This window comes from Carcharhinus amblyrhynchos, chromosome 9 (assembly GCF_965287045.1).
Source record: "Carcharhinus amblyrhynchos chromosome 9, sCarAmb.v2.hapA, whole genome shotgun sequence".
In the NCBI taxonomy this organism is placed as follows: Eukaryota; Metazoa; Chordata; class Chondrichthyes; order Carcharhiniformes; family Carcharhinidae; genus Carcharhinus; species Carcharhinus amblyrhynchos.
Genome location: NC_137332.1, coordinates 53269860 through 53293301, shown reverse-complemented (window position 1 = coordinate 53293301; position 23442 = coordinate 53269860). Strand labels below are relative to the sequence as shown.

At 41.0% G+C, this 23442-nt stretch overlaps 1 protein-coding gene across 13 annotated transcripts in view; it reads left to right on the top strand.

Moving 5' to 3' along the window:
* pde4dip (phosphodiesterase 4D interacting protein) overlaps positions 1 to 23442 on the top strand; it is a 445155-nt gene that overhangs the window by 301785 nt on the left and 119928 nt on the right. For all 13 annotated transcript variants that reach the window (XM_080195665.1, XM_080195662.1, XM_080195664.1 and 10 more), the window contains 4 exons: positions 369 to 506; positions 2368 to 2480; positions 5927 to 6066; positions 19403 to 19509. In XM_080195665.1, coding sequence (XP_080051791.1) covers positions 369 to 506; positions 2368 to 2480; positions 5927 to 6066; positions 19403 to 19509 — 498 coding nt within the window. The remainder of the gene's footprint in view (positions 1 to 368; positions 507 to 2367; positions 2481 to 5926; positions 6067 to 19402; positions 19510 to 23442) is intronic.

The following is a 23442-nucleotide window of genomic DNA, read 5'->3' as shown; positions in this document are numbered from 1 at the left end:
GGTCACGAGGAAGTATGCAGCAGAGCTCATGCAGACTGATTTTATGTGGGAGTCTCATGGTCAAGAGATAGATGAATGATTCATTTAATCACCCTGGAGCGAATCCAAACCTGGATCATGAAGATAGAAAAAGAATCTTACCTCCTAATCTCGTTGAGAAGAATTTGCTCAGTTGTCAACTTTAGAGGATTAGGAAAGTCAGATGTAACTGGCTGTTTAAGAATTCAGCATGTTTATTTATACAACATTGCAAATTTGATCTTATACTTTGATCACATCTGAATATAAAGTTCCCACGACTTGAATGTGATTTATCAATTGAATTGCTGCAAAGTTGAAATGGTGATGTTTGTATTATTGCACCATAGGACCTGCAACTGCAGCTTGTTCAGCCATGTGAATTCCCAGAGGTGGAGCGGCTTACACAGGAGCTCCTAGTATTGAGGGAGCAAGTGGCAAAAATGGAATCATCTACACAGAAAAATGTAGGAAAAAAGCATCATCAGGTAAATGCAATCAATTAGGTATTTATATATGTGTGTATGTAGATATGTGCAGTAGAAGTGTAATGGAAAATTCAGTGGTATTTTCACACTTGGTTCAAGCTAGTTATGAACTTTCTGAGCTCCAACTCCCTTTTAAAGCCTTCTTGTCTGCAGTAAATAGGAATTAGATCAACTTGTGTTCATCAATGAGTCAAGCGTTATGGGCTTCGGGAAAAATAAATAACCTTATAAGTGGACAGAATGATCTAGTGGCTGAGCGGGTTGTCATAGGATTCTCTCAAGAATGAGTAAGTGATATTATGAATATATGAGTATTTTTTTAGAAAATCTTTATGGTTTTGATATATCAATGGATTGATGTCGTGGATAAAAAGTGGCAAATGGAATTTAACTCAAAGTGTGTGGTGATGCAGTTTGGGAAGTCAAGCGAGAAAAAGGAACACGTGATTAGTGGGAGGATACTGAGAGGTGTTAAGGAAGTGAGGGAACTTGAAGTGAATGTTCACAGATCGCTGAAGGTAGAAGGACAGGCCAATAAGGTGGTTGAACAGGCATAGGGAATACTTTCTTTTACTAGCCGAGGCATAGAATGTAACAGCAATGAAATTATAATGGAACTGTCTAAAATAATAATGAGCCTGCACTATGTGGTGTCACCTCATGACAGAAAGGATGTAATTGCACTAGAGAAGACACAGAGGAGAATTAAGAGGATGTGGCCAGGACTGGAAAATTGTAAATATGAAAAAAGATTGGATAGAATGGCATTGCATTCCTTAGCACTGACGAAGCTGAGGAGAAATATGTGAGGAGCCTGAATAGAGTGGATAACAGAGTTCAGTGATTAGGGCGCATGGACTTAGTGATTGACAAAAGGATTAAAGAGGAGATAAGGAAATGTTTTTTCAGTGTGGTAGTGTTGGGAATTCGCTGAAAAGAATAGAGGCAGAAACGCTTAACTCTTTTAAAAGGCGTCTGGATATTCACCTGAAACCCTGTAACTTCCAGGGCTACATAACAAGTGTAGAAAATGGGATTAGACAGGTGGCACATTTTTCAATCAGTGCAGACTATTTAGGCAGGGTACAGTATATCTTTTTACATTCTCTAAATATCTGAAAAGGAGGAATGTGCAAGGATATGGAGAGAAAATGGGGGAGTGGCAGAGTATGAATTGCTCCTTTGGAGGGCCTGCATGGACACATTGGGCTGAATGGCCCTCTGTGGTGTAGTGATTCTATGATTCTATTCTATAAGAAATGTCTGATCATCCATGATCCTATTGAATGGTGGAACAAGCTTGAGGGATCGGACAGGCTATTCATGTTCTTATTTCTTAAGGTATTGTCATGACCTTAGGGCAAAAGTGACCCAGAAATAGATTAAACCCAGAAGCTATTTGGATGAATCCAGAAGTGAGACTTTTTATGATATTTTTCTCCCCAGTTTCTTTCCTCTACTGAAACCACTCACTCCTTGCTGGGGTACAGTCCACAGATATTGGTAGCTCTGTCACAAATGCCTTGACAGTGAAGGTTCACATATTCTTCAGTTACTTGGTAGAGGGTTATCACAACCAAATCTCATCTCCTCAATCAGTGTTCACCTGTGTACCTCTGCAGAGGCTGCTGGGAATGGATAAATATTTCACCATCACCCCCACAACCGATGAGCTCAGAACTCAATTGTAATGTCCATTCTAGTGTCCAAACAAACAATTTGCAAATTCAGCATGTGCAGTGGAACTTATAATTGTCTCAAACTGAATGTCAGCATTAATTGCATAATTTATTCATCTCATTCTTCAAAATAATATTTGATTTTCCCCCTGTTTCGTGTGGTTGCTGTTGCTTACTGGCAGCTGATCTGTGCCCTTGAAGAGCAGGTACAGGAACAGTCACGACTGAGTGAAGCTCTTCGATCTGAACGACAACTCTACATCAGTCTTGTTAAATTCCACAATCAAACTGACAGGTAAGAAGAGGGCCGGTAAATGCAAAACATCTGCAGCCTGCATACATCTGCATATGTCCTGAAAGAGCATGTATGTAATTTTGAGCTTTGCATAAAGATCAAGCTATCGTTGGTTACCACTTTTAGAAGTGAGTGTTCAATTTGAATTTTTGACAGCTCCAAAAATAAAAAAAACTTTGTATGATTCCACACATTATTATAACAGTGGAATCATGGAAATTAATAGAATTGCAAAATATTGTTGAGAACCACATTCGCCATTCGTAAAGTAATGTAATGTTTGTTGCCTTGTCCAAAGTGCACATAATCTGCATAAAAACCTGTGTAATTACTGTTAATAGCATGTTGGAATAGCAGTGTGTGGAATTGTGCTTGCCTTGAAAATGTTGCTGAAAGGCAATGCTTTGTGTTTAATCTTATTAACCAAACATGTGAACTGCATTAACTGACCTGAATTCAGAAAATCATGATTTGTATGAGTTCTATTCCCATCCCGCGATCCAAAATGTGTTGCCTACGTCCACGGGAGGTAATGTATCATTCCATTTTAAGCCATTCCCTTTTCCTTGCTTATGTTGGTCAAAAAGAAGCATTCTCCCACCATGTCTTTGCATTCCCTTCATTTTGAATGTATGGGTCACACCATCCTTTCACTCTCCTTACTAAATCAAATTGTTGAACAAATGCAGTTACTATTTATAAAACAACTGCAATTTATCACAGCAATTAATTCCTTCAAGGTGGCATCCTCCAGCTCCACCTGAGAGCCATAGAGCATTCACAAGTGACACGTTGGTACAACAAGAATGCACCCTTTGGGTGATCTGTAGGGATGAAGACCTTGCTTACATCTAATTACTATTTCTGCTTGATTTATTTTGTTGCTGCATATCCAGAAATAAATTTGATACTATTATTTCATTACAACTAATTTGTATAGAATTGTGCTGCTACCTGCATCAACAAGCAGTTTTATTATTAACCTTGTTTGTTATGTCTGCATTTATTCAAGATGAGGGTTACAGGATTTCATTTCTTTGAGGTCAATCATTTCAGTCGCTGCACAGCCACTACAGGGGTTCCTCGAAGTAGTGTCCTAGGCCCAGCCATCTTCAGCTACTTCATTAATGACCTTCCTTCCATCAAAAAGTCAACACGGTGACACAGTGGTTAGCACTGCTGCCTCACAGCGCCAGGGACCCAAGTTCAATTCCTGGCTTTGATCACTGTCTGTGTGAGTCTGCACGTTCTCCCTGTGTCTGTGTGGGTTTCCTCCAAGTGCTTCGGTTTCCTCCTCCAGCCTGAAAGACATACTGTTTAGGTGCATTGACCCGAACAGGAGCCGAAGTGTGGTGACTAGGGGAATTTCACAGTAACTCCATTGCAGTGTTAATGCAAGCTTACTCTTGACTAATAAATAAACTTTAACTTTAACAGAGGTGAGGGTGTTCAGTTATTGTGCAATATTCAGCACCATTCGCAACTGAAACATTCTAACAATATATAAGACCTGGACAATATTCAGAATTGGGCTAAGTGGCAAGTAACATTTGTGCCACACAAATGCCAGACAATGATCACCTCCAACAAAAGAGAATCTAACCATCTCCCCATGACATTCAGTGGCATTACCATTGGTGAATTCTAAATAATACCCTGGGGGTTACCATTGACCAGTAAATGAATTGGATATGGCAGAAAAATACTGTGGTTACAGGAGCAGGTCAGAGATTGGAAATTCTGTGGTGCGTAACTCATGTCCCGACTCCCCAAAGCCTATTGACCATCTACAAGATGCAGGTCAAAACTGTAATGGCATATTTTCCATTTGCTTGGATGAGTGTAGCTCCAAAAACATGTAAGAAACTTGACACCATCCAGGACAAAGCATCCTGCTTGATTGGTACCCCATCCACCACCTTAAACATGCACTCCCTCCACCATCAATGTACAGTGTCAACAGCATGTAAAATCTATAAGTTTCGTTGCAACAGCTCACCAAAGACCCTTCAACAGCACCATCCAAACCTGTGCCTCTACAAAGGCAGCAGACACATGGGGACACCATCACTTGCAAATTTCCCTCCAACCACATACCATTATAACTTGGAAATATATTGCCATTCCTTTACTGTCACTGGGTCAAACTCCTGGAAATCCCTTTCTGGCAGTACTCTGGGTATACCCACACCACATGGACTGCAGCAGTTCAAGAAAGCAGCTCATAACCATGTTCTCAAGGGCAATTAGAAGTAGGCAGTGAATGGTAGCCTAACCAGTGACACCCACATCCCATAAAGGAATAATAATGTGCCAGTGAGCTGTGAATCACTGTACCTGTGCTATTTGTCACAGGGTAATTCACTTGGTCTGTAGTTTTCTTGTAGCTGAAGTTATCTCTATTCTGAAACCTTTGCTAAATTATAAGATGTCAGTTTTCTAGGGCTGAAGATGTTGTTCACTATATTCCCTGACTCTCAGTAAATACACATTCTCATCAACTGCAAGCTCTATCGCTTGACAAAATCTGATCTGAAGCCCTGTGATTTTTCATTCATAATCTTCATGTTCAGACAGTGAAATTAAGTCAAGTTTGACAACTCTTAATTCAAACCCATTTTCCCCTCCAGTAATTTTTGCACCTAAAATCAGCCCCTGTGGTAACTGACACTTGAGGCAGAATCTTACAGGCCCCAATGGCAGGTTTGCAGGCCCATAACATTTCCCCATCTAGGTCAACCCACTCTCACTCCAGTTGAGGCCTTTAAGTAATTATTATTGGCCACTTAAAGTCTGCTTCCCACCTGGCCTCAATTTTGAGGCTGGCAGGAGGAGTTCGGGGAAGCCTGGCAGATTATCCCTGCTTGAGCTTCAGGGAGCAGAGGAGGCACCTCTCTCAAGGGCCTACTATCCATTATGGGAGTGCTCCAAAGTCTGCCTCCCCAGAGGTGTTCCCTCTCCCCTGGCGTTGCCATCAAGACTTCCAGCCCACTGTCCCAATCCCCTTGGGCCTCAACGCCTATAACTTCTGTGACACTTTTTGCACTTACTTGGTCCCAGACTCTCGGATGTAGAATCTAGGAATTGCCTGTAGTCCCAGTCCTCAGAGCATTAAATAGCTACAGGGCTGCTGTGAGCAGAGGGGACATGTTTCCTGCTAATTCTTCAGGTGGTGGGCAGAAAACCACATCATCTGAAAAAACCTTGCCCTGGAAATTTAATGAACTTTTAAACTGAAAAGTTAAGTTTGTCCTAGGCTTAAGACCACATTAAGGGGTTGGGGAATTGGTAGGAGTAGAACAATGTCACTTTATAACTGAGTGTGTCCTACAGTCCTCAGAGGAGGGTGTATTTAGATGTTTCTTCTATGTATTGTCCATTCATCAAGCACTGTCTGTGATTGTTTTGATACAGTTATTTTTGTCACCCTTACATCTTTACCGTAGCTCCAGCAGAGAAGATATGCTGCAGGCTGAGCTCTTGGCTGTACAGTCACTGCGAGGACAACTAGAAGAGACTCTAAGGAGGAGCCAGGAGCAGATCGACAGGCTGGAGAGGGAATCTGAGATGCCAGCAGATTCAGGAGGTGGGGGAATGGACAGGCTGGGAAGTCTGCAAGAGCATGTGGCATCCCTTGCTGAGGGGTCTTGTGCCCAAGCAACATAGCGTGCTACTGGGATGGTGGTTATCTTGAAAATGTTGCTAACAGGAAATGCCTGCTTGATGCAAATAAGTTATTAACCGAATGTGTGCAATGTGAGATGACCTGGTTTCAGAAAATCGTGATTGTACCCTATATGTTATTGAGTTTTCTTTCTGTCTCCCAAAGGTCATGATGCAGAATGTTTTGCATGCAGTCATGAGAGAAAAATTATCATTCCATTTTAAGTTATTTCCTCTTCCCTGTTTATGTTGGTCAAATAAAAGCATTTTTCCATCATGCCCTTGCACATCCTCCATTTTAAATGTATGAATCACACCTTCTTTCTCACTGGTGCACTCTCCTTATTATAAGGTATGATTAAGGATCAAAGTTGCTAAACAAACCTAGTTACAATTTATTGAATTACTGCTAACTACTACTGTAATTCAGATATATAAAAGGTCCAATTATGGGTATTTAAAAAATGGAACTTTAATTTGTTTTGTCATTATTGATGTAAATTTTTATATATAGATTCATTTTATCAATTATTTTAAAAGATACTCTAACCTTTATTTCTGCTGTGGATCATTCCATATTTGATAAAGCAAGCAGTAAACTAAGCCTCAATGCAAGGTACTCTACTGCCACACTGATGGGGAATATTTGAGTGTTGCTCTCTTGCTTTCCATCTGGGGAAGGACTGGGCTTTCACCAGGACCTTAAACTTATTGCACCCATTGAGAGTTTGTTGTGTAAAAAGCACAACTTCAAACCTGTTTTCTTCCACAATGTGGCAATGAAGACTTGAAACAAATCGAATGTAAAATAAATTCTGAAAGCTGGGTTATTAATAGCATTAATCCACTTAATATTTTCAAGGTGCTGTTTCAATGATTGGTGGTGAACATGCATGAGAGTGCAGAGCATGTTGCTAACTTAATTTGAAAAATTATTAATTCATTCCTGAAAACTGACTTCTTTAGATGGCATGGTGGCACAGTGGTTAGCACTGCTGCCTTCCAGCGCCAGGGACCTGGGTTCAGTTCCGGCCTTGGGTCAATGTCTGTGTGGAGTTTGCACGCTCTCCCTCTGAATACGTGGGTTTCTTCCCACATTCCAAAGATGCGTGGTTTGGTTGATTGGCCATGCTCAGTTGCCCCTAAGTGTCAGGAGAACGTAAGTACGTGAGGTTACGAAGACAGGGCCTGGGTGGGATTGTGATCAGTGCGGACTCAATGGGCCAAATGGCTGCCTCCTGCACTGTAGAGATTCAACGAAATTCACAACTGAATTTAAGATCATCTTGTGACCAGTAATTAGCTAATCATTGTACAATTAACAACCATGAGTTTTGAGCATAACACAATGCTCTGGGATGTTCAAGATCAATAATAATGCATTCTCCATTAATCACATCACTGTTTATATGATGATGACCTTCATAATTCACTCCATATTCCATTGTCACATCCTCACTCAGCTGATGCAGTGACATCATTCAGTCTCCAGGATTTCTCATCTTATTCTGGAGTTGGTTTAAAGAATGTTACCATTTTTATATGTACTCTTGTATTCTAATGCTTACAAATTTTAGGGAAAGCAAGTGACAGTTTGATTCTATTTATAGGAGCATTACCTTTGTGAAAAATACTTAGCAAACTCTTCCAATGTTCTCCAACCAACTAATGTAAATTATATAAACTATGTTAAAACACATTATTGTGTTACTGTAAATTGTCCCCTGAGAAACACTGCTCTTCTGTTCCGAACCAAAAAAAGTTGCCAGTTTATTCCCTTTGTCTGGTTGGAGTATGATGCCATGTAAAGAATTAGTTCCACAACCATTGCAACTTTCAGAAATTCACCTTTTTATATCTGTGAGTAGTGAGTGTCAACAGACTATTCAACCATAGGGAACTCTCTCTCTTGACTTCCACAGTTGACAGTTTCCAGCAAGAATCATTGGATAGCATTAGGAATGAGAACACAGACTGATGAACTTGTACTTGAACGAAATGTCCTGTCCCATTCCTCAAAATCATAATCTCCTACTTGGCAAATTGCATTCTTGGCTAAGCCTGGTATTTTCTAGTGTTTCCCTCACTTTCTCCAGCTAGTGCAAGAAGAGGCAGGTAAGGGGATAGGGTTTTCCAATAATTATTAACATCAATAAAAGCACATTCTTAAACCTATAGATCTATAAAATAGTAAGAATTTGCAAAACTTTGAATGCTGGGACAACCTTGCTCCATAGTTATCTCTAACTGTTTTCATTTTTCAGGAAGAGAAAACAATGGGAATGCTTCAAATCTCAGAACAGAGGGGCTGTAATGAGAGAAAAAGAGGACAAAGTTAGGAAAAGAGGGGAAGAAAATGCTAATGCAATTTGGTGTTCCTGTGGTATTTAATATAATGGCACTAAAACCCGCTTAAAAAAAACTCCTAAAGCCATCAACCTGGGATATTTCCCATCCGTATAGCTCAGGGAAGCTATATGGATGGTTGATATCACCAAGTTCTGCTTAGATAGCAATCTGGTGACACTTAGGAGCTTTCAAATGCTGCACACCATTTTTCTCAATGTGGATTGTTGATCAGTGCAAAGATACTAAAATTTTTGAGATGCTGACCTAAATTATCTGTTGGTTATTGCATAGATGTAGGTGAGATCGGTAGGGATGATTTTATGGAAAAAAATGCTAAGTCCAGAACAAGGGCCAAAACGGGAAAGCTTCTGATCCATTTTTTGGGGCAGGTCCAAATTTGCTATCTTGCGCACTTACAGCAGAAAAAATTAGTTTCCTGCCTTAAGGGGGTGGGTCTTAAATCAGAAAGCTAGCTGAGGACAGCAGAGTATGCCATTGCACATGCACAAATCACTAAGCAGAGAGATCTGTCACATAGCCTCTGCTACTCTCAGCAGGCCTCCATGGCCTAAAGATGTCAGGCCCCCTGTCCACCACTGCCTCCCCCACCGATCACTGTTGCAGAGAGCAGCGGGCCCCCCTTCATCTATCCACCTAACACCACTGCAGAGTGGCAGTGGGCCCCTCTCCTACACCCTAAGATCTCTCATGCAGCGTGGCAATCCTGCCACCGATCGCTGTGTCCCCTTGGTGATGTCCAGTGGGCAGTGCCAGTCTGGGCTGGCACTGCCCAAGAGGACCTCCCCCTGCCCCTGACCTCCCAGGGGGTCTTAGTAGCCTCCAGGTTCAACTGGCAAGGCCATCACTTGTACCCGTTGGTGGGGACCATCTGTGATTTGCTCTGGAGAGAACCTCTCCCACCGAGGCCACAGAGGTAAGTGAGTCTGGATAAATGAGTCCTGGGCTTGCTAATCACATGTTAAAAATATGTAAATTAAATTTAAATAATTTATTCAGCCTCATGCCAGATACCTGGTGAGGGTAAGATTGCAAGAGGCAAGAAATTAGGTGCAGACCTGATCTCTCAGCTCTCTTGCAATCTTTCTGTCTCACTCTGCCCATTGGCTGGTGGGACACGATGGTTAGATCGCCCCTGGTGAGTATTCCACTCACCAGGGAATTCTTTCCTCACCTTGATCATATACTGGAATCTAGTGCCATACCATGTGTGAATTGGGCCCTCCAGTCATTAGTAATTTTCAAAACAAATTCTTTCATGCAATGTTGGCATCATTGGCAAGACCGGCATTTGTTGCCCATGCCCTGATTGGCCTTTAATTTGCTTGCATGTGTAAAGAGGTGATCAGCCTTTTCTCAAAGAGATAACAGAAGTTCCCACTTCGAAGTACCACCAGAAAGCAACATGGAAGGTGCAACAGTGCAATCCAATTGCTTCTTGCTTCTGCCTATTCCAATCAATTGCTGTTTGAGGGTGGAGGGGAAGGAGGGAGATACAAGCAGATGATGGGTCCTAATGAAAATTTCATTCGAACGAAGTAAATTATAGCATTGAACTAATTTGTGCAGTAAGTGCAGCTGATGGAAGTGCCATTCCATGATGGGAGAGCATTTTAGTGAACATTGCTAATTTGCATGTGTTTTATATTGACTTAAGTAGGTCCTTGTATAACTCCCATAAAAACCTGCTTCTGGGATAAAGCTCTCAGAGATCTCTAAAGATTTGAAATGCAGCACTGCTTCTTATTTGGATCAATATATATTTATTACTTGGCATCAGCAGGAAATTGTTTCAGTATCCACAGATTGCAAAGCAGAGCTCCATTTGGTCGGTGCTCCTTTGGGTAAAAGCACCATTTTCAGATCAAGCTTCAAACAAGCGGATTGTTCTGATTTACCTGTAGTGAACTAAGTGAACTGCAATTTTTGCTGTCACTGTCCAGGAATGTGCAGCCAACAAGACTTTGTGTTGTACTTTCAATCTCACCTGTTCATGAATGAGTGACACTTTTCTGTTCAGTACGTCTTCAATGAAAATGTAGTACCATATATCTTTTCAACAGAATTGCCAATCATTAATTATATAGTTCTTGGGGTTGGATTGTGTGACCTTGCGCCTTGCGTGTTTTTGGAGAGAGGACATGTAAAATGTGACAGGTGGCTAACCCGCTGCCTTCTTGTCCACCTCTGTTATGTTCCCCATGAACAGGTAGACAGGCAGCTGCCGAAATCAGCAGCCTGCTACCATTTTTAAAAAGATAATCAACAGGCAGTTGAGCTTGTTAATAAGCTGATCGACCTGAATATTACGCTGCCTGCACCACACCATGATTGGCATAGGCAGAGGTGGATTGATCGTTTTTTTAACTAGACTGGTTAAAATGTGGGGAGAAAGTGGAGGTAGATCCTTCAGGATTGGGGAGGTGGGGTTCTGTGTGCATCAGGGCCCCCTCTCCCAACCCAGAACAGAAAAACAGTAAACTGCGGAAATAATACTGATCTGAATTGGTCTTGTATACTTTAAAATGGAACACCAGTAAAACAGGTCCAAACTGATTTTTCCTTCAGGAAAGATGTTACTTCCTCTTTATCACTTCCCACCTGGTCATCAAAACCCACCTCTCACTCCCCGATCCTTCCTCATCCAAAGGGACTTGCCTGGGTCCAGATGCCATAGCTGCCTTCATCCCGAGGCCTGGTTACAATCTCGACAGTGCCAGCACTGAGTACAGTTAGCACACTACTAAAACTGCCAGCCAATTAGTAGGACTTCCTCCCACTGAGGAGCAGAAATCCCACTGTCACCTACGTAAGGCTGCCCACAGTGTGTTCCTGCTGTATGGGGTTGAAGGGGGCCTTGTTTCATGTGGCTCAGTTGTATGTTGGAGGGCTCTTTGCATATTTTCAGGAAATGTGCACAAAGTATGTTGTGTCTGTGTACTGTTCTAGTAACCAGACAACTGTAAATAATGCAGGTTTATCAGAGCATGTCAATAAAGGAATGGTCCTTTAATTGGCTGTGTCCTGTATGATTGCACATATGCAAGTACAATGCTAACTCCTTCCAGTCACAACTGTAAAGTTGTAGGTTAATGACAATTTTCCATCGTTGCATTTCCAAAATTAGATACAACAAGAGGTTACACAGATCTTCCATATATAGGATTGGCTTGGACAATTTCCAGTTTTCTCCTGCCTTGGTGTGGTATCTGTATCTCGTACATTTTGCAAAGCTGGCATCTGTCTATTTCCTATTTGAAATCTTCAACAATGTACATATTGAAGAAATGGTATTTGGCAGTGGAAAATTGTGCCTCCACATAAAATAATGGGCAACTTGGGTCCTTCTGGGCAATTTACATAAACTGTCTATTACTGCATCCTCAACCAGCTGTTTTGCAGTGAAAGTTGTCAGCAGCTTCCATGAGCTTGAACCCAGTCAGGTTCCTCATCATAGCTAATAATAGCATCTGAATATTCTGAGAATGATGTGGAGGTGCTGGCGTTGGACTGGGTTAAGCACAGTAAGAAGTCTCAACATCAGCTTAAAGACCAATAGATTTACTTGGTAGCACAAGCCACAAGCTTTCAGAGCACTACCCCTTCATCAGATGAGTGGGAGTTGTGTTCACAAACAGGGCATATATAGACACAAACTCAATTTACAAGATAATGGTTGGAAAGCAAGTCTTTACAAGTAATCAAGTCTTAAAGGTACAAACAATGCATGGAGAGAGGGTTAAGCAGAGGATAAAGAGATGTGTATTGTCTCCAGCCTGGACAGTTAGTGAGATTTTGCAAGCCCAGGCAAGTTGTGGGCGTTACAGATAGTGTGACATGAACCCAAGATCCTGATTGAGGCCACCCTCATGTGTGCGGAACTCAGTTATCAGTCTCTGCTCAGTGATTCTGCATTGTCGTGTATCATGAAAGCTGCCATGGAGAACGCTTACCTGAAGATCAGAGACTGAATGCCCGTTCTGCTGAAGTGTTCCCCAACTGGAAGGATGAATGAACACCACTTGACAATCACCAGGCTGGGGAACACTTCAGCAGTCACGGGCATTCAGCCTCTGATCTTCGGGTAAGCGTTCTCCAAGGTGGCCTTCATGACACACGACAAAGCAGAATTGCTGAGCAGAGACTGATAGCCAAGTTCTGCACACATGAGGGTGGCCTGTACCAGGATCTTGGGATTCACGTTGCACTATCTGTAACAGCCGCACCCCCGCAAGCCTGGGCTTGCAAAATCTCACTAACTGTCCTGGTTGGAGGCAATACATATCTCTTTAACCTGTGCTTAACCCTCTCTCCACTCACATTGTCTATAAAGACTCGCATTCCAACCGTTATCTTGTGCGTTGAGTTTGTGCCTATATATGCCCTGTTTGTGAACAGAACTCCCACTCAACTGATGAAGACAGTGCTCCAAAAGCTTGTGGCTTGTGCTACCAAATAAACCTGTTGGACTTTTACCTGGTGTTGTGAGACTCCTTACTATTCTGCAAATACCAGAGGAGAAAAAGGAGTACTGTCCCCAGTTTTGGTCCAGACCTCTAAATATTCTGCAAAACAATAATCCTAAGGTATTTTGTAATTGGTAAAACAAAGTTTTATCCTCCCACAAAGATCCTTCAGCTACTTGCAGCAGTATTACACACATCACATACTTAGAATCAGAAGAATTACCACAACTGTTGTTATATTGGAATTTAAGACATTGGTTTTGGTGACCACAGTGGGGGAGTCAGAACTGCTGCAAAAAGCAAACAAGATCCTGCTGACTTAACAAATACATTTTCAAATAATCATTTATATAAAACAAGCTTTATTTGTTTATCTCCAACCTGTTGGTAAAATGGACGTACAAATTCATTCAGATTTATCCTTCAAGAAATAAAGCATTGATCTTAGATTATGGCAAGACCAATTTATCATTTTTGTGAGTTGAAGCACTTTCTGAAAACAGCTGTAAAATTTGGTATCTTCATACACTTATTCCTTCAAGGGAAATAGGAGAATAACCTTAATGTTCCTTAAAGTAGATTGATCAACAGGGGAAGTCAAAGATACCTTGGATTCTGAATTGAGGAGATTGTCAGGCTGAATGGCATTGACTTAACTCTGTCTGTTATATTTTGTCCCTATTGAGGAGTTGATAGAGATGAATAATTATCAGTACTTTGTAACCACAGTCCAGAAGCATGATCCAGTGGTGTTTGACTTTATGTCATTTTTCATGAACCGTAAACAACCCTCACTAAAATCTGAAATTGTGCTATCTGGTGCTAACATAAAGAGATGGTTACATGTTGAATAAAATCAAATGAACAGTAATAAATTACTTTCTAATCCACAGATCACTAGTTGATGCCTATCAGGGTTATTGAGTCTAAGCCAGCCCATTGTATTTATGTTAGGAACACAGGCTGCAGTTTAACCTTTCCATTTTCTGTGGATTCATAATGTCTAAACTGAATACCAATGGGAGAAAATCACACACTGAATTTCTCCTCTTTCAAAAGACGCCTTAAAATTTAACTTTTGAAATGCGCCTTTTTGGCCTGCTGGCCAAGTTTGGTCCAACAATGAAGTATTTTGGGCTGCCTTCTACATTAGGAACATGCTTCTTTGGCAGACGTTTGAAGTGTAGATTGTCATTCATTCATTTCCAAAAAGCACCCAGTCCTTGTGGAGTCATGCTCCTTTCTCTATAAGAGACCATCCATGGCATTCCAAAAAGACTGAAAATATTGCAAAGTAAGGATTGATAAGCAAATGCCAGATTTCAAAATCCACTAAAACAAAATGTTGGAATAGGACTTAGTGGTGGGTGAGTGGATGAGAAATAATTAATTATACATCTGATAAAGAACAATCTTAATTAAATAAAGATATTTGACAATATGCACATTTATTTGATGAAGAGACAGAACAGTCACTATTCTTATGCATCTGGATATGGTCTACGTCTTTGGTTCAAGAATTTGACAAATTTGACTTGTTCTGTTTTTGGAAGGATTGGAACTCTTTAAATCAGTTCATTCTCACAACACATGGGGAACTTGTTTCAAGGAGGGCTATGTCTTGAAATGTGCCAACTCATTGGCAACTGCTGCTGTTTTGCTGACAACTTCAAAAGCACCAAAGGCCCATTTCCACCACTTGCCACTGACAGCCCTACCATCTGATCACCAAGAGAGATTTTAAATGTTACTGTACTGGTGGTTTCTAGTTCTAAGGCAAGATCCTATCCGATCCTAGTCACTGACTGATGCAGGGTTAAATGATCTCTCCAAGAGTCTCACTTTTCTCTACCCCTTGAAAATATTGATTTTTTTTTCCCATTCTACTAGATCTGGCGAGCCTCCCAAATAGCCATTCTTAGGTACAAACCTAAATGCATTATGCACTGCAATCTCATTCAGTTGTGAGCAAGATCATGCACTTAGTGTGTACGTTGATGCAGATACTTTTCAACAAAGGCTACTAACATAAGCCAGGAATTGCACTTGGGGCATTTGTCACTTTATGCATTTGCACTGAATTAACCCAATACCTTTACCAACCATGTCATCAGTGGAGTAATTGAATAACATTTTTTATGGTTCTGCATAACCCCCTTGTGTTCAGATAGTAAGTAGAATGATTGGCACTTGATTAAATAGAACAGGTCCCTGTTAATCCAATGTAATGGTAAACACCTGGAGACATTAACACTCTGGTTATTCTATCTTAGGCTACCCAAAGTTAATCATTTTTAAAGTAACTGAAAAAGGCTTTCAACTTCAAAGTCAAAAGGAGAATGAGAGTAAATAGATTTAACTTAGATCAGATTAAGAGTGCGGTTTACTAACGGCTGCTTTGTCATACAGATGAAGGAGGTCTCAGATTTGATGTGTGCTGAATTAACTGAGCTCAGTCAAGCTGCTGGTAGGGATACTATGATTTACCTTAATGGAATAGTCACCAGAAGGCCAACTATTCGTGGCTATCTGGTGAGTCTGGCTGGCAATGTGCCTTTGTAAATGTAAGGTGAAGATAAGATTAGGTTTGGTTATAATACCTACCAAACCCCAGTATGATAGCCTGTTGACACTCATTGTGGGGTGAATTTTTGGAAGGTAATTTTACTCCACACAGAACCAGTGCCTTTTGAAGAGGATAGGCGGGAAGTAGATAAAATTTGTGGTGATGGGAAGTTAGTATCTCACCACTCAATTCTCCACATTATTTCAAAGGGAAAGTCACCCAGAAGCTGCCTTCCTTTCTTAGTGTTTGATTAAAGAGCAGCTTTGCCAGAAGTTGAAGAGCAGGAAATCTGTTTGCCTGACCAGCCCTACAACTCAGGAATGGTATCTAGTTTGGAGAAGAGGATGGGAAAGTGCCCAACCCTGCTTCCACTTTCTGACATTTCCAATAAGATGTGTACAAATATTACTCAGCAAATTTGCATGAAGCCAGATTTTTTTTAAGAATAGAGCTTAAAATTGTGCCTATTATAGGATTGTAGAGATTGGTCAATATTTTGAATCGGAAATATTGAAAATAGTGGTAAATATCTCCTAAAGCTGAGTCGGACTGCGTGCAATAAGAATGTTTTCTGTTCAGGTTTATTCTGTGTTGTATGTACTGATCGTTTGTGTTAGGAGAGCAATTCTAGTCTGTCTGTTTTGATGCTACTTTGTTCACAATAAAATAAAATCTTAAAGTACTTTCGAACCAAGTTCTTCTACATACAATAGGAGCAAGCCTTGATCCCAAGGTTAGGAAATATAAAGTCAGTTAACGTGGGTTTTCAGCCACCCCAAAGAATCAGTTGTTTAATGTGAAACAGGTTGCAAATGCAATTCCAAAGTCCTTATTAGGTTAGCTAATGTTACTGAATTGAGCTGTTGGGCTGTTCCGATTCCCAAGTTAGGAAGGGTAGAATATAATTGGCCAGAGTTCCTGATGACTGTCCAATGATCTCACTGGCAAGTATCCGTGTTAAGTGTTGAGCAAGAACAGGATTAGAATTGACTTGATGCTTCCTTGTTCAAATAGCCCACGGAGATTCATTATTCACTCTCAAATTTTTAGCATCACCATTTGGACAATGTGAAGAACAACTCCCATCTATGGATCACACCCTAGCAAAAATCAGCCCCTTCCAGTGACAGTGAGAACACTCAGATTGATTCTTACAGGGTCTGCTACACAACATGGGAAATATTGCTGATATTCCAAAAGCCAAAGGGTTTTCAAGCTTTTGTGGATATGCCATGCACAACAGGATTCCAGATAATTGTGAAGCTTTCATAACAGGACATAATGCGGTCAAATATATGATATTGCGTAGTATTGCTTAGTATCTTCCATATCGGGTGAGGTTAATGCCATTCAGCACCTCCTCACCTACTGTGAGTGATGTATTTGCCTGGACATTAATCTGTGATGGAAATTTCAACTATGCTACTCAAGTTTAAAAGAATTTTAAGGTCAGAACCTTGCATGTTCCATCACATAGGAAACAGCCATTTTAGTGATAACATGTACAACATCTGTCAGACTAGGGTAATTGGACAAAAAGATGACACTGCGTGTGTTGTTTTAATTATCATGATTTACATTGTAAACCTGGGGTACTCACTTATGTTGGAAACCACTGGTATGTCCATTTGCGTTGCAAACCTCAGCTCAAGCCACTATATTGGAAACCTTTGGTAGATCCACTTGTATCGAAATTCCAGGAATACACATTAGCATTACACGGAGTACACCCACTTATATTACTAAACCCTGATGTACCCACGTAACGTAAATCACTTTTGGAAGTGTCACAGTTGTGAAACCTGATGTAGACTAAGAACAAACCTGCATGTTCCTTGTACAGAGCAGTGCGTTTTGGGAGTACACTTTAGGAAACTGTATATGCATGCATTATTCTCCACCATTAAAATTAACTGATGGAAAATAATGAGATGTGCACATGCAGTTTCATGGTACGTGCTTCAGGTAGACAAAGTTCGATGCCAAAATCAAGCAGAATATTCACCCTTAAATGGACATGGATGTTTAAATTATTTTACATATTTAATTATTTCCAGTACTGGCTGGACACCTGATTTCTTGCCTCCTCAATTCTCTTGCCTCCCTTTGCACTGGCATTCAGTTGTATAGGAACAGGCCACCACCTCAAGTTCTGCACTTCAGCAGTGTTACATGGCCACCTCTAAAATCGCTGAGGTAACATGAAGGTCAGGCACAACTGAGGAAATGGCTAATTCAAACCTGATCTCACCTTTTGAACATTTTTTAAAATGTTCTTCCAGTGTTGCAACCTTCAAGATTTCTTTTGGCAGCTTCAGGAGCTGGAGGCTAAAAAATGAAGCTTGATAAATGGTATTTTTTTTCACCGTGCTTGAAAGAAACAAACACGTGTTTTAATTAGATATTTTAAAGTTTAAGCGAATAAAAATGAAAATACAAATATTAGGAAGCCTGAAGACCACATTAAGCAAATGCCAGATTGAAATGCATTTAATTTGTATTGGTGAAAACCACTAAGGGAGATATTAGAAGGGGGTTGCCACAAGCTTGCTTAAACAACTCAATTTGAGGAAACAAGTAAGGAAGGTAGGTGGAAAGACAATAAGACTATAGGCAAAGAATTTCACAACATAGGGCAGAGGTGGCTAAAGGCATGGCTGCCAATGGTATAAATGATCATTGTGATGGAGAATATATGAAGTCAGAATGGAACATCATGAACTATTTATACCAGCCCATGACATTAGCCAGGGAAAAGGATGGGCCCTATGGCTAAGGTGTGCATTTGTTGCAGGGGCGTAAGGCAATAGTCATTTACGTTACAGATCCTTAAAATAGACATTTAGTTTGGAAACCCCTTACATTACAAATAGTGGATATGCCGTTTTTTTGCAAACCTACTTAAATTGGAATTTCCTGATTTCTTTATTTGCATTGCAAACCTGGTCTACACACCTGCATTACAAATCATTGATACAGTAATTTACATTATACTGAAAATGTTTGGTGTGTGCAGTTAGCATTGCTGTGATCTCACTGAAGATGTCATAACTGTGAAACTGACCTTGTCAGTAAAACCATTAATATTGAACAATGAAGTTCTACTTTTTCTGACATGATCCAAAAAAGTGGACATCTGCCTTAATTTTGCAGAATACTTTTACACTGGGCTATTTAATAAAAGGATAGCATAGTTCAAATTTATATAGTTTGTTGGAGAGCCTTGTTACGAAAGTCCAGCTCCAGCCTTATTTTGCAACATGGTAAATAAGATCTTTGCTTGATGTAAATTGCTGTGATTCAATGGCTACAACCTTTAAACAGCAAGGTACAATATCATCCATTCTGCTTTTGTGCACTGCTATGAGTTTGAGTACAACTATAAGTGGCTTTCACTGAATATTTCACCTTTGCAATAAAGGATGACTGCTTTTTAAATAACTTCTTGTGTTCTCAGCAACATTTAAATTGCTTTCTCCTGCTGCTATGGAGCAGTTGAGGGAATGGTAGGAGAAACCAGTTAAATTGAGGGTGGTCTATCACTGATATTTCACCCACAGTGTTGAGAAATGCATTGTTACTCATGAATCTGAGGCCGAGTGCTTTTAATCAGTAGTGCAAAACAGAAAACATGAACAAAATGCTTCCCTATTTAAATCTGCAGGGAAGATAAGATTTCAGAACATCTTGAATAATTATTTTAAATTAAAAACTTACATGGTTTCAATTTGGTTATGGTTGATCCAGACTTTTGAAAGGATATTTGTATTCTTTTAAATATTGTAAATGAAGATTGATCATTTGATGTCACCATCCATTAATATATTCTTGACATGCATCTGTCTTGAACTCTCCTTCAGAGCGCCACAGGAAGAATGCTGCAGATGATGGGAACACTCAATGTGCAGACAGTGCTCATCATAATGTGCTGAAAGAGCATCTAACGCTTGTGGAGCAGAACCGCCAGGTAACATCATAGGCTGCAGATGAATCTGTTTCAGCAAAACTTATTCTGAGCATGAAAAGAATTTAACCCACCCCTTCAGCCCACCTCGTCCCAGCTCTAAAAAAGCACACCTTTCATGTTCATGGCCTTTTTAAAATGTATGTGTTACCACAGGCACAAAGTTAATGCCTCCGTTCATCACAGTAATTGTCGCAGAAAAGTTGTTATCCAACATACTTTCTTAACAATTGATATCAGTTTTCCTTGTGTCACTCATCACTGTATTGGTAAGGACGTGTTCTGGGTATTACTTAGGAAGAGAAGATCAAGGTTTATAGCGAAGAACAGCGAGAATAGGAGTGACGTGTTTAATTAAAAAAGTGGTTGGGTGAAACCAAGCTTGAACTTTAAATGACTAGACAATCTTGAGGAAGACTAAGAATCATAGAATCCCTACAGTGCAGAAAGAGATCATTCAGCCCACTGAGTCTGCACTGACAACAATCCCACCCAGGCCCTATCCCTGTAACTCCACATATTTACCCTACTGATCTTCCTGATGTTATGGGGCAATTTAGCATGGCCAATCCACCTAACGTGCGCATCTTTGAACTGTGGGAGGAAACCAGAGTACCCACACAGATATGAGAAAAACTCCACACAGAAAGTCACCCAAGGTCGGAATTGAACACAAGCCCCTGACGTTGAGGCAGCAGTGCTAACCACTGCCCACCATGCCACCCCAAAAGGGATGCATGAAATTCCATAACTCTGGGATCATGGAAAACAATCAGTCAAGAGTAAAACAGTGTGAACTCTTGATTTCACCATGGTGAGGTAGAAGAGCCTGCAGGAAGGAATATATGTAGATTAAAGAAGGTTCAGAGTGCACTGATGCAGGTGTGACATTGGAAGGGAATACTGCAAGTGGTCTGATTTGGTAAAAAATGCAGTGAGTTGGTAGAAAATACTGGTAAATCATCACGTATAAAGAGAAAACTATGGTTGCTATTTAGGTGTGTATCCTTCCTCAGAACTGAATATTAGGGGGAAGTTATATGATAAAGGTTAAGCCCATAAGGAGTATAGAGTCGCAGCGAGACCTGGGGGTGCAAGTGCACAATTCTTTGAAGGTGGCAGTGCAAGTGGAGAGTGTGGTGAAGAAAGCCTATGGTATGTTAGCCTTTATAGGAAGGGATATAGAATATAAGAGCTGGAGTCTAATGTTGCAGTTGTACAGAACATTGGTTAGGCCGCATTTGGAGTACTGCGTCCAGTTCTGGTCGCCTTACTACCGGAAGGACGTGGAGACTCTGGAGAGAGTGCAGAGGAGGTTTACCAGGATGTTGCCTGGTATGGAAGGACTCGGGTATGAGGAAAGATTGAAGAAATTGGGGCTCTTTTCCCTTGAAAGATGCCGACTGAGGGGGGATCTAATAGAGGTATATAAGATTATGAAGGGTATAGATAGAGTAAACAGAGGTAAGCTATTTCCTATAATAGAGACACGTAGGACAAGGGGCCATGGACTTAAGGTGAGGGGGGAGCGGTACAACACAGATATTAGAGGGAGGTTTTTCCACACAGAGGGTAGTGGGGGTATGGAATGCTCTGCCAAGTAAGGTGGTGGAGGCAAACACGCTAGAGTCCTTTAAGAGTAACTTAGACAGGCATATGACTGAGTTGGAGATGGATGGATACAGGAGAACCTTTTAAATAAGGGTCATTAGCATTGGGGCGTCCCTGGTAATGTAAATGGGTATAGTATGATAATAATGTTTTTTTTTCCTCTTTCATTCACAGGTTTTAAGTCGGTCCACCTCGTGTCCAACGAGGGGCATACACGCGATGGGTCGTACTGGGGCTGCTCTTGGTTGTTCGAGATTGGCCTAGTGCTTCATGTCATTAATGTGTGCCTAAACTGGACAAGATACTGGGCAAGATGACAGCTCAGTGACTATCGCTGATTGCTGTGCAGACACATGGATTTGGGCTGGTGTCTGTGGGAGTTTGCGCATTCTCCCCGTGCTTGCGTGGGTTTTCTCCGGGTGCTCCGGTTTCCTCCCACACCCCAAAGATGTGCTGTTAGGCTGATTGGCAGGAATAAATTGTCCCTAAATCAGTTTCCCTCAATCTGGATGGCCATAAAACATTAGATAGGGGTCATGAGTAGAGAGGTGGACTGGTGGTGTTGAGATGGCGGTGCAGGCTCATTGGGCCGAAGGGCCTGTTTCCCGGGCTGATTTTGTTCTTTGTTCTTTGCTCTTAAGAAAGGGTGAAAAAATAGAGAGGCACAAGAGAGAGAGAGAATGAACAGATATACCTATCCACAGAGAGCAACTAGGAAATAACTTGAAGCAGTGGTGACGCATTCAGGCTGGTTATTCCTGTCTCTTTGAGGGATTTGAAGGTTTTCTGCTGAAGTTATGGTAGGAGACAGATGAAAATAACCCTTCTGAATTTTGGAGTCTGATTGTTTTTGTTCAGTTTTCTCATAGGATAGTGTGTTGTGTGAATGAATCACAAAGAAACATGAATTTGCACAAGTATAAGAAGAAAATATATTTAAGTCACAAGGTTTTACTCCACCATTGAGTGATTTCTGGTGGAAGGATAATTTGTTCAGGGAGAGAAGAGGCATCACCACAAGGTGGCACTGTGTACAGCAAGGTGGCAGAGTGGCACAGTGTTTAGCACTGGTTAGCCTTAAATCGCCAGGGACCCAGATTCAATTCTGACCTTGGGTGAGTGACTGTGTGGCGTTTGCACATTCTCCTTGTGTCTGCGTGTGTTTTCTCCAGGTGCTCCAGTTTTCTCCCACAGTCCAAAGGTTAGGTGGATTGGCCATGCTAAATTGTCCCTTGTGTCCCAAGATGTGCAGGTTGAGAGGATTGTCAGGGTAAATTTGTGGGGTCTCTGGGATAGGGCAGGGGGTGGGCTTGGTTAGATGTTCTGTTGGAGATTTGGTGTGGACTTGATGGACCAAATGGGCTCCTCCTGCACTGTAGACAGTATGAAGGCCACTGATGACATGAAGGAATCTTAACTAAAGGATAGTGAATCAATATACTTGCAACTTAATTCTTGCAAGTTTTTGTAAAATACTATATGGTGGCTAAGTAATTTTAACAACATGGTGCCTGAATTTAAAAAATATATACTTTTTCTCTTTTCTGCTTTGTATCCTTTTACACCTCCTTTCCGAAAGAACGTTGAGTTCCTCACTTTCCCTCATTGCCTTCTGGTGTCTCACCAACATACTCATTCTTTGTGGGCAGAATCTTTCAACCCTGTCACAGCAGATGCAAGTCTCTAAAATGTGGCAAGCCATTCAGATGTCCATTGACTTTGGCTGGACTAGAAAATTCTGCCATTGTGTATGGATCTCACCACTGAGTGTTGGGAGGCTGTTTGACCATGAAGGGATCACAGCTAAGCCTAATGCTGTTACCTCACAACATTCAAAATGTATAGTTTCAGCAGGGGGCACTGAACTCAAAACTTATCTAACTTTCCTTTCTATAACTAAGGGGAGATGAAGCATTCTCACAGCTCATACTGAGACCAGTGAAAACAGCACAAAGAGACATCAATGTTTGGACTAGTAATTAAAGTGGGGTGGAAAGTATATTTAATAAGTACCAAATTTTAAAGGATCTTTTCTCACTTACCTTCTGGGATCAATTTATTTTGTTTTTGAGGGGAGTCTCTTTAAGGGGGAGTTACATTGCTGATTAGGGAGCAGATCATAGCTGTGTTGAGGAAGGATACATTGGCGGGATCTTGCAGTGAGGCATTATGGGTGGAGCTCAGGAATAAGAAGGATGAAATCATAATGTCGGGACAGTTCTATAGACCTCCCAATAGCCCACAGGAGGTAGAGGAGCAATTATGTAGTCAGATACTGAAAAGGTGTGAGAAAAGCAGGGTAGTTGTGATGTGTGAGCTTGGGGA